Source organism: Mycteria americana, chromosome 3, assembly GCF_035582795.1.
Source record: "Mycteria americana isolate JAX WOST 10 ecotype Jacksonville Zoo and Gardens chromosome 3, USCA_MyAme_1.0, whole genome shotgun sequence".
NCBI lineage: Eukaryota > Metazoa > Chordata > Aves > Ciconiiformes > Ciconiidae > Mycteria > Mycteria americana.
The window spans coordinates 46,433,785-46,452,123 of NC_134367.1; the positions used below are offsets into that span (position 1 = coordinate 46,433,785).

The 18,339-nt window shown below is 38.0% G+C and overlaps 1 protein-coding gene across 17 annotated transcripts in view; it reads right to left on the reverse strand.

Moving 5' to 3' along the window:
- Positions 1 to 18,339, reverse strand: part of FBXL4 (F-box and leucine rich repeat protein 4) — a 71,024-nt gene that overhangs the window by 17,711 nt on the left and 34,974 nt on the right. For all 17 annotated transcript variants that reach the window (XR_012775216.1, XM_075498436.1, XM_075498430.1 and 14 more), the window contains one exon: positions 17,570 to 17,783. Coding sequence is in view for 16 of the 17 variants with exons in the window: in XM_075498436.1 (XP_075354551.1) it covers positions 17,570 to 17,783 (214 nt within the window). In the remaining variant the exon portion in view is untranslated. The remainder of the gene's footprint in view (positions 1 to 17,569; positions 17,784 to 18,339) is intronic.

Sequence of the window (18,339 nt, forward strand, 5' to 3'; positions counted from 1 at the left end):
GAACGTACTGCACATTGCTCTGCCTGAGATTGGACTGGAACATCAGATGCATCTTACAAAATGTAAAGTACGTGGCTGTTCTGTTCCACAACAAGGGAAACTTCACGGGTTTTTATTTGTGTTTCTAAGATACAGAAAAGACTCTTCTGCATTGTCCATAGCCATATTTTGTTTTGTAGTTGGAAATACACACAGTGCAAAAAAGAACGTAGTCTGGGATTCACATCACAAATAGCCGTGCATCATACTTAAAACATTCATCACTTTGTTAGGACTTTGTAATCTGTATGAGCTTGAAAACAGGAGTAAGTTTCACAACATATTAACAATAGAAGTCTGCGGATTTCTACAGGATATACAACAGTTTCTAGCAGAAAAAAACCCCAAGCAATATACAAGGGACAAAATAACCTACGGCTAATAAGTGCAATTCCTACAAGAACACTAGTCAACAATATTTGTACACAAGTAGTATAATTTATACAGTTTTTTAAAAATATAAATTTACTTCTTTTCAGAAAGTTTACAGTTAAATGCTTTACTTAGTTTCCTCAGTTTGTTAAATTCTAATGAAACTCAGCAGGAACATGATCCTTTGTCATACCACCGTGAAGGAATATCTATCCCTTGCACTGAAAGGCTGGCAGACACAGAACAGGGCCATAGCATGGGGTATTCACGGACACCATTTCAGACATCTGATTTAGGTGTCTCCAGGGAGCAATTAGAAACAACCAACACTTGACATGTATGGAACCTCAGCTTCCAACTTGGCCTTCTAAGATTTGATTTCCCAAAGGCAGCCTAAAAGTAGACGCTATGAATAAGTCTTCCTCTCATGTATCTTTGCAGAGGTCTTACAAAGCCACTGTCCGCTTGCTTGCTTTACTTTCATTCATGTTTTTAAAGAAAAAGGTAGCTAGGGAATTAAACACGAGAGCATTAAAAAGTAATTATTAAAGAGGTAACACTTAAGAACACTTTAAAGCTAGTAAATGTGTAAATATCCAATACATTTTAAATTATGTACTTAGTAAGCAAATGCTTCATTTGGATCATTAAACCTGAATAAACGAGTAACTCCAAGAGAAGGAGACACAGTCTTTATTATTTAACTCAGTGAAAGCTGTGAGCTTTAGAACCTACTCAGTTGCACAAATTAAAAGCAAAATCCCCAAACCCTTCTCTACATACCTTAAATATCAGTTAAATAAATCAGTCTCTGACTGCACACACAGTTCTAAACAGAGTTTCTGCAGGTATTCAGGTGACTCCACAGGAAAGCTGAATACCTTGCTGCATTCCACCATGTTTTTTAGTAATGGTTTCCAGACTGGAATTTAAACACTGGCCTGAAAGAATGTGAAGCAGCAATATTTTTCCTTAACTGACACAAGCAGTGCAAAAGTGAACAGTCACTCTGAACAGCCTGTAGGGTGTGAGGTCAATTCCGCAATTCCTCTTCTTCAGAGAGGGGTGAAATAGGTAGAAAGACTAATATTCAGTTACCTGGATTAGATAACTGAGTTACTTTTGTTAGCTTGAACAGGAATTTGATGCATCTCTCAGAATACCTTTTTTAGTCCCTCTCTAATTTGAGACAGTCCTTCCTGTATTGGTGTGCACTGAGTCCACATTTTCAAAGGTCTTTTCACAACCTATAAAACCTAAAGTATTATTTTGAACAATTATTTAAGAAAACCAAACCAGTTTTAAAAAGCACTGGGAATCTGGGTAATAGAAGGGAGCTTGGTAGAACACTATGTCGTACCATCACAAATCACGCCAAGTCAAGCCCAAGAGTAAACAACTACTTACTCAGTATTAATTATACTGGCTATATTAATTCGTCTTCTGGGGCGCATACATGCCCACACACAACAAATCAGATTTCTTTCAGAAGCAGTGTCTGTTCTTCTGTAACTGAGGTGGGGTTTGCATATGTCAAGAAAAAAGAAAAAACCCTTTGTGCATGCCTAGTTGTGCCTCAGTCAATTGAGAATCCAGGTGGCAAAGGACATGAAAATAGCAGGAGAGAATGGCAGCTCACAGAATCCATATGCACTACATATAGAAGGACTATGATTGTAATAACCTGCCTGTTTCAAGCCATCTGTCTGTACAATTCATCTCTCTGACTTGCAATACAAGATGAGTGATAACACTCCTATTTAAGCAAAGGAGAAGAGCAAGGCAATCACCCGACCCTGAAGCTGTCACAGAGGCCAAACTTCATATGTTACAGTGCTTTACTAGAGGAGCTAAGAGGCCACCTAAATTCTGGATCAGCAAGCTTTAACCTGGAGAGAGACTAATTTCACTTTTCCAGCCAAGCAGAGACAGTCACATCAAAGACTACCCATGTAATACCATTCTTGAGCCAAGTAGCCAAGCGTTGTGGACGGAGTGATGCACTTCATTCGTAAGACAGAAGGCAAAAATGTACTTTATTGATATAGAACAGGGAATTAACTAGGTTCAATGGTAAATGCGACAGTGGTTTAACAAGATTTGATGGGAAGGTACACTTGATTATTTACTGCAAAGAGCACAGGACAAAACTGTTGGAGAGACCCTCACATTGAGTCATGAGGTTCAGAAAGGACCCCCTTGCTTTCTAAACTCCTTCTCAGAAAGGCGTCTAGGTGCAGCTAGATCCAGTCCTAGTCCCAGACTTGGTCAACAGTTTATGTCTAAAGGATTATGTATGTGAAATCAATCCTTTATATCACTCAGCTAAGATTTCAAAGTTTAGCATGCTTTTAGTCACTTACCAAGGACCTGTTGTGGCAAGGAATCTCTCAACCTCGAGGAATAACCTTGAGAGGTGCCCATACTCAAGGGGAGATCCTGGCGTGCAGCCCGCTGCCGTGCAGGAGGGCTCAAAGGGCTCTTGGGCTGCTCACTATTTCTGGGGGTAAGATGATTGACTCATAGTCATACTTGCATACCGACCACAGATTTTAGTTTCTTCACTGTGGTTAGGTGGGCACATCGCACAATAGCCCTAGGCTATTGTGTTGTTATCTGTCTCCCAAGTCCACTTTGAGCCAGATGCAGCCATCATGACCAGACACGTCCATTACGACCATCACTGGTTATTGCCTGAATAGGGTTACGGGAGACAAAGGTCAGGTTGTGGTGGGGGGTAGCACACCATCACACCAAGACATGTATAGTTTGGAGATTTTTTGAGTTTTCCCTGAACCAATGGTAAGGTTTGGCTTCATACCTGCTCCCCTTTACAAAGATTGAGAAAAGAAAAGAGTGGATGATTTAAAAAAAAAAAAAAAAAAAAAAAAGGAAAGCCACCAAAACAAAACGAAAAAAAAAACCACTCTGGAAACAAGCTTAAGAATTACTTTTTCTTTGTGGAGTAATGTATGACATGGCTTCAGTGGACTAAATTTCTTCTGCCATCTAAGCCAAAACAAAACCTACTAAAATAATCAATTTTTATAAGATGGTACAGACAACAGGGAGAGTCCAAAGGGGCCAAATAAAATGGTCTACCCTATCCTCCATTCCCAGGAAAGGTGTTTTCAGATGAGGAAAACATACAGTGCAGGAGTTGCTTTAAGAGAGAAGCCTCTGACGTCAACCTGATCAGAAGGATACGATACTGCTGCTAAACACAGCCTTACAGAGCAGATTACAGAAATATTTTAGGGCATAGCAGTTAGTCCTAAACCTCAGAAAAGGGAAGCAGACTGTCTGAAAAGTCTCTGAAATCTTTATGAAGAGGTCAGACAAATGACTGTCAGAAAGGACATCAATAGAGTTGATCGTGCCTTGGACAAGAAAAGAGATGAGATTACCACTCGAAATCCTAACTTACTCCACACGAGACAGGTGAGAGGTCTGCCCAAGCATGAAAGTCCTCCACTCTGTAATACAGGCCAGCCTGGAAGACATATGTTGTGTATACTTCAACTAAATGGCTGATACTGGACTAACTTGTATCCTGCCTGTCTTCGTAAAGACTGTAGACATCACACTTAAGTTTTGACTTAGATGTTGCAAGAGCGTTGCTGCTTTGAACAGACAACCCATCAGTGGAGAAACCAAATACTGGTGCCAGAGTAATACACTTGGCAAGACTGAATCTTGCTTGACCTTTTCCAGGATTTTTTGCATTCATGATCCAGCAGGAAGTGCAAATCATTTCTGATGCTAGTATGATAAGGAAAGCATCCCACAGATAGCCTGAGTTCAATATCCGTTCAAACAGGAAACTCTTCTGTCTGTGGCACATGCAGCTCACCTGTCAAAGATGTATTTCGAATATTTGACCATTTACTCATTGCAGTTTCATTGTCAAGTAGTCAGAGATTAAAAAAAAAAAAATACAAAAGGTTTAAAAAAATACAAATTATGAACTATAATATGGCTATCACATAATGGCTGCAATATAATAAAAGGCATGAAAATAAGTGCACCACAGTGTGTCTCTGGAAGATTAAAGGAAGAGCTTAAGAAAAACAACAAAGTTTTACTTTTAGGGTTGGAATAGGGAAGAAACAGTCTGCACCTTTTTATAAACTTTCTTTTTATAGAGAAATCTTAAAAACTACTTTTAAAATTGTTACTTTTTATGCTGGGAACAAACAACGGGCTGTTTTTTCCCCTTCTCAGAAGAACTGTGTCTGACATAAGTTGGGAATTCTTCCAACTCCTCAATGAAACAACTTGAGAGCCTAAATCTTCTACAATACTTTTATTCTCCTGCAATTTTTTTCTTCAAATTTTTCAATGAAGTGAATGCTGAGAGAAAGTAATCTTAAAGTCTCATTAAAGACTGCTTCCTCCCTTCTTTAAATATGGTTTCCCTTGCTTGCTATGTTTTTAATCACAGAATTACCAATTCTCCAGTTAACCTCTTTGTTCAAGAAAAAATTTAATTAAGCAGGACTTAAATTTTGGGTTTTTAACATTAAAAATTTAAGTTAGGGGTAGAAAAAAATCCTTTAATACCCACCCCACCCTCCCCACTGCATTATATGAGAGGACAACAAAAGCTGTATTATTTTTTTCTTATAATTTCCAAATGATGACCTCATCTCTAGCTCTCCCTGCCCTATCCCCCCCAAACCCTGTTGTCTCCACTTACGTTCAAATACTTATATAACAGTAGTTGCAGGCAGATATCAGATGAAATGTCTAAATTTGCAAGCTCACCACAACAAGAATATTGCATTTTTCCACAATACCAAAGAATTAATATAACAACGTTCCTAAAGACGACAATTTCTTTTTCATATTTCAGTTACTTATCTCTCCATCAAAAAACGCATCTTGAAGAGTCTTTGCAGTGAGTTGCCTTTGCATACAAATTTATGAGGTTGTTATATTTAATAACAGGTTCTATCACAGTATTTATCCATGTTTCTAGGTAGCAGTTTCATCTTATTCTACAGATCTATGTTAAAGTGTTGTAAAAAATATTTGCTTTTAGGTTAGAATCAGGGTCTTTAGGACTATATTAACCCATTGTACTGGATAACATATTTAGACAAGCTTATTCCACAAACAATCACCTTTTCATAAGGCAAACAGGAAAGGCATCAAAAGATTTGATCAGCTGGCTTGTAAAGAATTGTGCAACCCCAAATATCCAGTACCCAATCACCAGCTGTCACATGCTGTTTGGTAAAAATCAAATTTACATTTCTCAACACATTTAGCTAAAAGTTGATTAGGCAATTAGGCAATTACTATAGGACATCAAACAGTCAGTATACATTTGATACTATGCAGTTATAGTTTGGGAGCCTATTTATGTGACTGAACACCTGACAATATTATTCCATTTAGTAATAACTAATAATCCAAGTGAAAATCCAAGACAGAAAATTCAACCTTGCCTGAATGAGGAGGGGTAAATGTGGTAATGAGGAGGTAACTCTGCAGGGTAGTCTAAGTATTCTGTCTTCCTAATAAAAGTCATAGTCAAAGACTTTTGAATGAATTCCTTAAAATTCTTGGAACCTGAGAAGCAGACAGAAAGGAGAGCTGGAGAACTACAGACAGGCCAGGCCAATGAAATCTTCCACGTCTCTTTCAGCCCATCAATCACATCCATATTCTCAGAAGCTGATCCTTCAGCAGAGAAATCAAAATATTCTCAGAACTGTACAGAAAAGTTCCTCTGTTCATGATCTGGGCAGGAGCTTCCCTTTTGTTCCCAAAATGTTTAAATTTACAGCCAGGGAGGTTGGGACCAGTTGACTCAGCCAGATGAATGCACAACTGTGGGAACAGATTAGATCAAAACATCTCAAACTTCAGCACACACATCATGAGTGCTACTTCTACTGCTGCAGAGGCAAACCCCCTTCCTGCACAACTGCCTTGTCCTGCACACAAGTATTACTGCACACACATTACTGTGTACAAAATTACTTTGGGAATTCTCCTTATAGGTAACGCAAGGCCTCCAGCATGCCACAGACTAGAATTATCCTGTTGGAGAACCAAGCGAGACATACCACGCATACAAAAGACATAAGAAGTCTGAATCGCATCTTTCTGCATGCAGTCACAAAGTAAAGATAATACAGAAATTAGCAAGTTAACATGCCAAACAGGTTAAGAACTCCTTCCTTAAAATAATAAAAAAACCCAAACCTCTTCAGGCTGAACATACACGCATGACGAACTCCACGGCGAAACAAAAGCTGACTATCAAGTCGATGGGAAAGCAGAGAGGAAGGAAACCACCACTTGCTTTAAGAAAACTACAAATAAGCTCTTGGCAAATCAAGAAGAGAAATCATGCGTGTGTGGTACTTACCACTTGACATTGAGATAATCGTCTCACACAGGTTATTTATTGGGATCAAGTAATCTGAATCAAAACAGTATCTGGAAGTTTTTACAGAATGGCCCGACTACTGGAATTGAGGCCAAACTTTTTGGAAGGGCAGACTAGTGACTACAAGTTTATCCCCTTCCCAATTTCACACCAACAGTGCAAACCTCTTTTGGTAAGACCCATCCTACTTAACAGTCGTATCCTGCTTTTCACCAAGGATGGTTTCTGAAGAGTGCAGTGGTTAGTGATTCTGTTGGCAGCAAAGTAGTTTTCCCCATAAGAATTAACATAACAGAGGGGACACATGCAGGGATCTAATAAATACACACTGGTTTAATACAGACAGGTCACACAGATGATGTGACCATCACCTGAGAGATGTGATGGCTTTAAAACATCATCCAAGTCATATGTGGTCTCTGGGTATTTCAATGGTGTGCATTAAGTCCCTACATACATGTACCCACTTTGAATTCTTACCAGAAATATTGCTTTATCACCAACCAAATTCAGCTGCTTCATCTGCAAGACTGAACCCCTGGCAGAAACCTCTTAAAGGGAACACCCTCGCTGCCTCTTTCGGGGCAGTTACACCTCCATCATTATCACTATCCTCCTCAGATTACTCCAAGTCAGACAAACCAGTCAAAGGTGAAGGATGGAAAAACAGAGCAGTAATGACGGCTAGCAGAGCTCGAGCAACGGCCAGAGAAGCGACAGACAGCAGAGCATTGCTGTAGCTGCCACGGCCCCACCACCTGGAAAGCAAGCTTTCCCGAAGCCCGTTCGCCTCCCTCGGGGCAGGCACTCTCACACAACAGCAGGCAGGAGGAGTTTTCCTGCCCAGCCCCACATCTCTCAACAGGAACCCTTCAGACACAAAAAGGCTGCTGTGGTCTACTGCCGAGCCTTTGGAGAGAGAGCCCTCCTCAAAAGGCCAACCAAAGGAAACATCCTGAACTGTCCTCTTTCAGGGCAGCTTCCCCTCTTTTTGCTACAAACTGACTTATACAACTTTTGCCAAAATATTTCAGAAAATGAACCAAATTACTTCTAATTGCAGGGAAAATAATTAAGACGCTTAACGTTAATTCTGCTTTAGGACTTCCAGAAATATTTTAGTGAATAGCAACTGCTATGTGTTCCTGCGTAAAGCGGAGACAAGGAATCTTGATGGCAGCATCGTGACTGGATTCATTTTTTTAAGACTACAGCTATTACTATATGTGACTAAGGTATCTTTGGAATGGCAATGGATTTCCATATGTAAAACTGGATTAAAGGATGTTCTAGTAAGACTCCTTGAAAAATAAAAAAACAACCACCAATAACCCCCCAACAACACAGCTCAGCAACAAAAAGAAAGTTCTTCCCTCCAATTTTGGCTTCTAGTAACCAAAATACTGCAGAAACATTGTTATTCATGTTTTCCATCAACTATTTGAAAATATACAATTATAATTTATCACAGTCTTTATCTTAAGCCAGTTAAGTTTTATTTCATAGGTACCACACCAAAAAAAGTTTTACCATACTAGAACTACCTGTGGTAAAAAAACCCAACCAAACAAACAAGAAAAACCTCAGATGAAAGTAGACAATTTTATTTCAATCTGAGTGCTGCTACTGCTATAAATATTTGTAATTACAAACACCTCATGCAAATGTAAAAGGTAATCTTGTTAAGATTGTCAAATGTAATTAAAAATCTATATGAATTCAGAATACCTTTTTTCCCCCCTTCCTTTGGCATTATACAGCACAAGAAGAAAGGCAAAAATTTTTTTTTTTTTTTTTTTTTTGGGGGGGGGGGTGGTGTTGGCAGTCTGAGAAAGAACTATGTCAGAAATTACTTGGCATCTGCTATTCTAATACAGTAATTAAAAACCACATCAGATGTTGTCCTGGTTTGAGCTGAGATAGAGTTAATTTTCTTTATAGTGGCTGGTATGGGGCTATGGTTTGGATTTGTGCTGAAAACAGTGTTGTTAATACAGAGATGTTTTAGTTGTTGCTGCACTGGTCAAGGACTTTTTAGCTCCCCATGCTTTGCCAGGTGCAGGAGAAGCTGGGAGAGGACACAGCCAGGATAGTTGATCCAAACTGACCAAAGGGCTATTCCATACCATATGACGGCATGCTCAGTATATAAAGCTGGGGAAGAAGAAGGAAGGGGGGGACGTTTGGAGTGATGGCGTTTGTCTTCCCAAGTAACCATTACGTGTGATGGAGCCCTGCTTTCCTGGAGATGGCTGAACACCTGCCTGCCCGTGGGAAGCAGTGAATGAATTCCTCGCTTTGCTTCGCTTGTGTGCGCGGCTTTTGCTTTACCTACTAAACTGTCTTTATCTCAACCCTCGAGTTTTCTTACTTTTGCCCTTCCGATTCTCTCCCCCATCCCACCAGGGGGGGAGCGAGCGAGCGAGCGGCTGCGTGGTGCTTAGTTGCTGGCTGGGGCTAAACCACGACAGATGTAAAGCCAGAATTCTGTAAACTTCTATTAAACCTTTCATTTTGAAAGGTACAACAGGGCAAATAAATATTGCCTATGAAAAGGTAAAAAAGATCTACTTCATGAATTTCTAGGTATTGTACCTCAGCATCTAAAAATCAACCCACAATCAACCCACAATAGTCCCAACAAGCAATTCTTCTCACAGAAAGAAGAATGTAATACATTAATAATGCAGAAAAAAGAGGTATAGTAATGGTGAAATACAATTCTTATCTAAATTGCTCCAGAAAAAAACTTTAAAATATGCTTCTGGTCATCTTATTCCCCCCCAGTATTTTAAGGCATCAAGATAATTTCGGTTATGTACTTGTTGGTACTATGATACTCTGAAACAACCATGGTTAAGATACAAGGGAATTTGAGAGGTTTAGAGACATGAGATGATATGTGTGCTTATAAACACAAGTCATTGGTTTAACCAGTTAAAAAATAACACAAAATTAATTTTAGATACTTATACAGTGCTAGCTTTAGTTTTCAGGAAAAGTTTTCATACCTGTTGGCTTCCCAGAAAGCACTCATTTTCAGACTACTTCTAAGATTTTGAATTCTAAGGATAAATACTTATCCTCAGTACCTTATTTTTGACAGAAAGAATACATCTTGGGAATAGTGCGGGAACATTCAATAACACACGAAATACATAATATACTGCTTCTGGAAACTAAAATTGGATCTAGAGGTCTACAAAGCTTTTCAAGTTGTTCACCTTCTTTTGGTTTCATCTATTTTCACTTCTCTGTATGTTAGTTTTCAGTTAAATGAAATGCTACAGAAAATGTCAGTTACAGAAAATGGCAGGGAATCATATGCCAAATTAGAACTAAATGGTGGCCAAATTTGTTTTATGCTTAAGTCCTTCAGTTCCCTGAGCTAACTGGTGCCATTTCATGAGGAAGCAAATAGAAGAGGTCATCTCATCCTTTACAAGATAGTTTTTGTGGCCTTTGGGAAGAACAAGATACCATGTAGTCCCAGACAGAGATAACCACTGAAAGTCTCCAATCATTTAGTTCACAGAAATGCTTATACCTCTTAAGCAATCTTTCTTTAGCAATCCTTTTCTCACTTTTTTCCAGAGCAAAAAGGCTGAGCTTTGTAACTAACTGAACTTCCTGCAACTTAGAAAAGCATGTTATCAAGGTACAGTATTTCTGGTCCTTATACACACCCCTATGTAGAGTACCCTATATAGTACCACACATATCAGAGAATCTCAAAAACCTTCTGTATATCTATCCTCATACCACAGCTACAAAATGAGAAAGTTGCTATCACGCAAATTTTACTGATGGGAAAAGTGTGGCATACAGAAAAAGTGCATCTCGCAACTGGCCACCGTCCTGGTCCCAGATCAGGAGAACATAGCTCATGGGTTAAGTCCTCAATCAGTGCCATCAGCACCAAGTCACAGAATCACAGAAGAGCTGAGTGTTGGAAGGGACTTCTGGAGACTGTTCAGCTGAGCCCACCTGGCTCCAGCTCAGCTGGCCTCTTCAACTAGACTGAAAAGAGCTGTCAACAAATGTAGGAGCCAGTCCCTTTCACACCTTCTCAACTGATGTTTGCAGAACGGGACACCACCACCACCACCACCCGCCCTTTATTACCACAATCACAAGTGTATTTAAGTGATACCTTCTGGATAGAGACATTACAGAATCACAGAATTGTATAGGTTGGAAGAGACCTTTAAGATCATCGAGTCCAACCGTAAACCTAACACTACCAAGACCACCACTACACCATGTCCCTAAGCACCTCATCCAAACGTCTTTTAAATACTTCCAGGGATGGTGACTCAACCACTTCCCTGGGCAGCCTGTTCCAATGCTTGATAACCCTTTCAGTGAAATAAAATTTCCTAATATCCAGTCTAAACCTCCCCTGGTGCAAATTGAGGTCATTTCCTCTCATCCTATCACTTGTTACCTGGGAGAAGAGACCGACCCCCACCTCGCTACAACCTCCTTTCAGGTAGTTGTAGAGAGCAATAAGGTCTCCCCTCAGCCTCCTCTTCTCCAGGCTAAACAACCCCAGTTCCCTCAGCCGCTCCTCATAAGACTTCTGCTCCAGACCCTTCACCAGCTTTGTTGCCCTTCTCTGGACACGCTCCAGCACCTCAATGTCTCTCTTGTAGCGAGGGGCCCAAAACTCACTTGGCTACTTAACGTAGCCAATTTTCATTTATAGATTGAAAATAAATATGGCAGCAAAACCATCTTCCTCTACAGCATAAGCTGGCATTAGAACACGAAGTCCGTTCTCCCTCAAGTATCCATCCAGCTATCACCTTGGAAGATACAATGTGGAAAGAAACATGATGAAAAAGATGAGAATTGGAATATACTTGTTAAAAATCAGCTCCCCCCTGCAATGTACTTGGATTATTGGACCATTTTTGAGATGAAGAACTGGACAGTGATAAAACTGTTGCCTCCAAAACTTTATGACACAGGTTTAAAAACAGATGCAACATGAACACTGTATGAGCACCAGGTAAGAGAAGAACAAGAGTACATGGAAATGAAGGTGGTATGAACCTTATTATTGAGTGCAGATGTAGCCTTTCAAAAGTCAAAACACTTGCCTCCTCACAAATACGCACAGTGTAATTTGCAAGCTGGGATTCAGGATGTACAGGGGCACCTTTTTGTTCTCTACAGCTACTTGGCAGTGCCAGGGACACAGCAGGGACTGGGACACAGCAACACGGCAATTACTGAATTAATCCAATGAAAGTAATAGTCTCTGTAGTTAATTAAATCACTGTATTTTGGTTTTGCTTCATTTGGTCAAATTATGCCCTCCCTTATGTCTGCAAATCTGTTTTACACCTTGGTTGTTCCCCCTCCCTCTTCACGTCACAGGCTCAAATGACCAAATTCAGCCCTATAAGCCTGACACGGGATCAGAAGGCACTGTCAAGGCCCTGTATTGCACGATTAGTTGTCACCGGCTCAACCTCCTTCCAAGAATCTACTTTCTAGCCAAAGGCTCCCACTTTTTTCCCCTCATTATTTGTTTGCAACTCTTAATCCTAAAGATTTGTACCCAAGCCAATGAAGTTTCATCCGAGCTGAAAAACCTCAGACAATGGCTCTCAGAAGTATAACATAACCCATAACAAGTTATTTCTGAAAACTCTGTAGAATGATTTTATGGCAGCATTAACTCTGTCATTGCTCGTGCCATAAGCAAATAAGAGCTTTTACATTTACTGCTAAGATTCTTCTGCCTCTTCTTGGTATCCAAAATTTCCAATGTCCTCTCTTACAGCTGCCCAAGTTCCAAATTTGCTCTTGGTCGAAGATATAAGAGATATAATTTATAAATACAACACTTGCTTTAAAATGTGTGTAAAACAAAGTCCTTTGTCCACTGTAATTTGATTTAAATTTAGTTCATTTTGTATTTCAATTATAATTGTAATATAAACTTTAAAAACTTTTTCTTCACACATTATAAAGAATTCAGAATATCATGTAACATGAAATATATAATCTTACTTTAAAATTTACACCCAGCAATAAGGAGATTGTCAAGTTCTCCTACTGTAACTGTATCTTTGGTTTCTTTAAAATACAGTTTTGGCTGCGTTACTTATATGGATGAAATATTTCATGATAAGCATTAAATCAAGATAATATTCATACTCAAACCATAAAGATGTGCATTGCCAATTACTCTATACAATAATACCTTCATTGTTCATTGTATTCTTTAAATGTATCAATGCCAACAAGTGTTTAAGTTATGCTGTGAATATACTCTCAATGAATAAACATTAAGGAATCATGTATCAGCAAATACCAAAACCACTACAAATACCCCACAAGTATAATAGTGGTCTTGAGCTAGCAGAAATTACATTTATAAAATGTTGGGATTAGTTTCTCAAAGCAAGTTACAGATTATTTCAAGGATATACAGAATCGAACAACCTTTAAGAATGAACTTAAAGCACTGGAAAAATGAGCTGCATTTAGTAGGGAGGAATACAGTAATGCAGGACAATTTTTTTTTTTTTTCTTGTTTGGCCTGGAACAAGTTACTGAAAGTCCCTGGACTTTCCTCCTTGTAACAGAGTGGCTGGAATAATTCAAGGGTGTTGGAAGCTTCCCTTCAGAAGTTTGAAACTGATTTTGTACACAGAAACTTGCACTCAGTAAGTCAAGGAAATAACATTATATATGGCCTTAAGAATCAGCAGGGTTAGGACCAAAGACCATGAACTCCTCCAGATGGTACAGCTATCTTCCAAAATAGCAATGCACTGCTTTTGGGGCCAGAGATAGTAAGCAGCAGAACACCAGAATTGCCCATTACCTAAAAACATACACTTTGGAGCTTTGATTACAGAGACAATGGGAATATTTTAAAATACAAAACCTATACAAAGAAAACAGCTAAAATAACAAGAAACTGTCATAACAATTGCTCAGATGATTACATAATATGTTGTTAATTTTATTAAGTTTCCATTTTCCTCAAAATCTATTTTTCTGTACCTAACAGGTAAAAATCATTATCAGTAGTCAATTTTCTGCAGAGTATTTTCTCAGAATTCATCCATTAGTGTCATAATAATCATATAAACAGAAAAGTACAACAAATACTTTAAATCTTAAAAGCAAGTTTTCTCTTTTTTTTTTGGTATTAAAAAAACCAAAAAATAAAGACTACTGCAATATGTAGCCTGAGTAGGGAGATCCTACACCTGGGCAGGTACATAGGAGTTTGTTTGCATTTAATCAAAATTAAAAATCAAAAATTCTTTTATTAAAATGTTGATGCTGTACTTTGTAAAGCATCATGAAAAACCAAACAGCTTTATCAGCATACTGACAAGAAGGATGGAGAATCTTCATCCCATATCCTATGTTATTCACTCACATGCCCAAATTCACAACCAAAAGAACAAGTTGCACTGTTTACCCAGATGTGCTCTAACACAACACTGCATTTTCAACAGAGATTGACAACTGTGGAGTAGGAAAATGACCCCTTTTTCACTGGTATCACAAATAACATGCTGAGAGGGGCCCTCCTTTAAAAGTCAATTAGAGCATTAAGTCCTATTTTGCTTTTCTTGTTCTCTTTAGTGTTGCCCTTTTTTAAAAATACGATCACTTGCCTTAAATAATTCAACTTAAGTGTTCACCTTGGTCAGCCATAACAATAAATTCCTCAGACTGTTTACAAGAATAAAAGGTAGTCCCGCTCCTCATTTGATCTAATTTTACTATGCTTCCATTCCAGTGACTGCCTCTAATTATGCAGTAAGATACACACAAAGAAAATTGTGATACCCCATTGGAGAACTCATTTTGGTCAACTTTTTACCTACTTCATTCCCTCTTCACATTTTGGTAATTACCTCAAAATCCCCAGTAATATCAGAAGCGTATCACACCATTTTTACATCAAGGCAGTTAACACAGGATGAACAGGGATGCCATCCTTCTGTCACAAAAAATGACAACACATGGATAATTATGGTAGGACTTGTACCTTTGCCATTCTAGAATATGATGCGAGAAGCAAATTTAGATCAAGAGACGTGGTGCTTTATTTTGTTTGTTCTTTGGTTTATTTTTAAGAAAAAAAGCGCAAACCACTGATTTATTTAGGAAAACAATGCTCTAAATGGAATAAAAAGATTTTTCTTTTTGTTTCTTTTTTTTGGATTTCGAGACAGAACTTTTACAGGGGACCATAACACACACATCAGCCCTGTTCTTCTCACCTTCTCACTTACTTTTGTAATAATCACATACTTGTTATCAGTTAGCAGTTTTCCTTAGTGGATTCATGGCCTCAGATTCTTTTCTCTGAGCAAGTCCAGTTGGCAAAAATACAACGCCAGGCTCTTGATTAAATATTCGTTTTGTTCCCTTGCTTGCTCCTTAGAAGCTCCAACAATGAAGAACCAGTAGCAGCAGAAATTTCACAAAAATCAAGAACACTACTATATTACAGTTCTTTGATAAGTTTTAGAGAAATCTAAATCACTCCAGAGCATGCCTGATAAGTCTATCTATCCCACCTTTTTGCCATCTAGACATCAGTTATTACTTAACATCTCCGTACCAGCTGAAGAGTGCAGAAGGAACGGTAGCCTACTTTGTACAGAAAAACAAAGATTTGCATTAAGAGAAGCTAATGGTGAGAAAGGTAATGTTATTTCTATAAATCTGTGACTTTTGTAACTCTAATCGTCTAATTGAAATCCTATGCTACATCTTCATTCTTCCTCTTTTACTTTTCCACCTGTGATGCACCATGTGTATTGTTAAGTGGCTTCATATTAACAAGTAACAAAAGCATCTTCTCCAATTTACCTATTTAAATTTCTAGAAATTTCTCTTCCATGGTTTGTTAGGAACAGTGCCTTTTGTTTATACTTATGTATAAAATGGAAGCACAATCTTAAGTAAGCTTGATTATGAATGAATGTTCTTGTCAGCTACAAGCAGATGCATGTCCATACACATGAAAGGCAGAAATGAATCTTCATAATTTAAGGGCTTCAAAGTCAGGAAATCTTTACCACCTACATTCAATCTAATTTCAAGTTCTGTACAGCAAAGTGATAGCTGAGAAATGAGCTACCAATAATTTTCAGAGTATACCTCAGCTGCTTCACTATTATAAACACAAAGTCTCAAACTTTAGAAGTTACCTGAGTAGAATCAAGCAGATTATGATCAATCAACAGTAAAAAAAAAAAAAAAAGTTATACAATCTTTACCTCTGATACAATGATCTTTTTTGGATGTGAAATACAAAGCACACGCTCAAAGTGAGGTAAGGAGATTTATCCAAGATTTACAGAAAGTCTAGTGAGATACAAACAGAACAGATATGCCCAAGGTACTAAATTATTTTTTAGTTTGAAGAAAATACTAATTGCTTCAATACACAGAGCAACTACCACAAAATAACAAGTTATGAGGGGCACTGGCTTCATGGTGACTGCCTGCATACCCCACAGCAAATGCCAATCATTCCAGGTAGCCTACCCTTTAACCTAAGTATCTTGCATTACCAAATCACCGCTACGGACAGCTAGCTAGACCTTGGACACAAACGTACATGTCATTTACCAAAAAAAGGACAACAAGATGCAACTAACTTTGTAGTACGTGTGTTCAGTGTGAGCTGCCTATAAATGAAATAAGGTACTATAACTTCAGATGCCCCTTAGACATCTAGTAGACAGAACCTACTGTTCCAGCTTCAGTTCTCTATTACACCACTTCTTAACACCCCACACAATCCAGTGTCATAACCTCACTTCTGGGTACCAAAAGCATAAGCAGAAGTAACACATACCTGCAAACTCTTCTTAAAATGTTTAACCTTGCACTAAAAGCTAGAAAAAAACCTGCAGAGACATGTTTTTTCCCCCCATTTTGGAGCTCTGCTAAGCAGTAGCTTTTGCCACAAGAGAAGCGCAACAAGTATGAGAGCTTGCATGGAAAACAAAGTAGCAAGGTTGTAATACATGAGTAACATAGCTAGTGAGAAGTAATGGAATCGCTTCTGATTCGAATTGCTGACTTTACTAGGATACAACATTTGTACAATGTAGTAAACTACAACAGTCTTCTCAACTGTAGCAGGTAATACCATTCAGTCTTAGATAGGAAATATGTTGCAACAAACAATAATAACCCTGATTCAGGCAGTGGAGTAATTGTATAAAGAAGTAATTTTTACACTGTGAATTAAAAGTATTTTAAAAAATTTGTGTTCCATGTCTCAAATACTGCTAATATACAAAGACAGTAGGGATCTAGTAATTAGTAAGTCACTAACTAAAGGAGAGAATGTTGATAATTACAGTAAGTTACTAAACAGGATAATTTCCCAATTATATTGCCAAATACAGTCTGTCTGGAGTACACTTCAAAACAAGAGAAAAGCTTTCACATTTGTGATTTCACTACATTGGTGATTTTTTACCAGCTGTTTTAAGCAATCTTCCACACAAGTTAAAACATGCAGGCTTTTTCTTTATTTTTGTTAAATATTTTTGTTAAATCCAGAAGCTATTTTGAAAATAAAAAAAATCCTATGTTTTTTTAAACTATCTTTGAGTTTTCTTAATCTACTTTTGAATTTACATGCAAAATTCTAATTCACTATTTCATTAATGAAAAAAAAAAAAACAAACCCAAACTTTACCAGGACTGAAAGTATTTATCGCAAAGGTTAAAAATACTTGTTCCTACCTCTACTTTTGTTCGGTAGAGAATGAGACGCTTTAGGCTGCCCACTTTGGCTATGTGGTTGAAAGCCTGAGGTGGTATTTTATCACATGATGAGAGATTTAATTCCTGAAGATTTGGACACATTTCAGTAATGACCTCCAAGCATGTTTCATTGAGGAAATGGCCACAAGACAACTCAAGACGTACTAGTTCAGAGCCACAAACTTTCAAGAACCTGTAAAAGACATTTTAAGTGAAAAATAAATGTACTTTTGGGTGAGAGTCTGAATATGGTCAAAACCTTAAGCATGTAAACCAGAAAAGAGTTCCTTTCAACAATGAAAAGCCTACAGAACACAGCTCTTATGTCACCTCAGTTAACTAACAGAAAACATGATTAGGTTAAAGTAAATTAATCATAACCACTCTGAAGAAGTTACTTCTGAATCCAATCTGTACAAATCCAGAAGAGACCAAACTAATTAGGTTTTGAGTTAGAGAGCAATATTCAAAAACCAAAGGTAGTCTGAGAGTCCAGGCTGTTTCATCAACATTAACTTGATACTGTACATAACCTAGATATTATACAATGTTTTGCACAAAGGAATATTTGACTACATATATTTTAAGAAACACAGAAGGCTATATAATGCTATACATGGCATAAGGAGTCTAATGTCACTAAAGCAGCCTTAAAAAGCAATTCTACCTTGAAAACAAATTGCAAAAGAATCATTGGGGGTGAGAAGTACAGAGAGGGTTTTTTATTAAATTAACATTAGTCTTGAAAA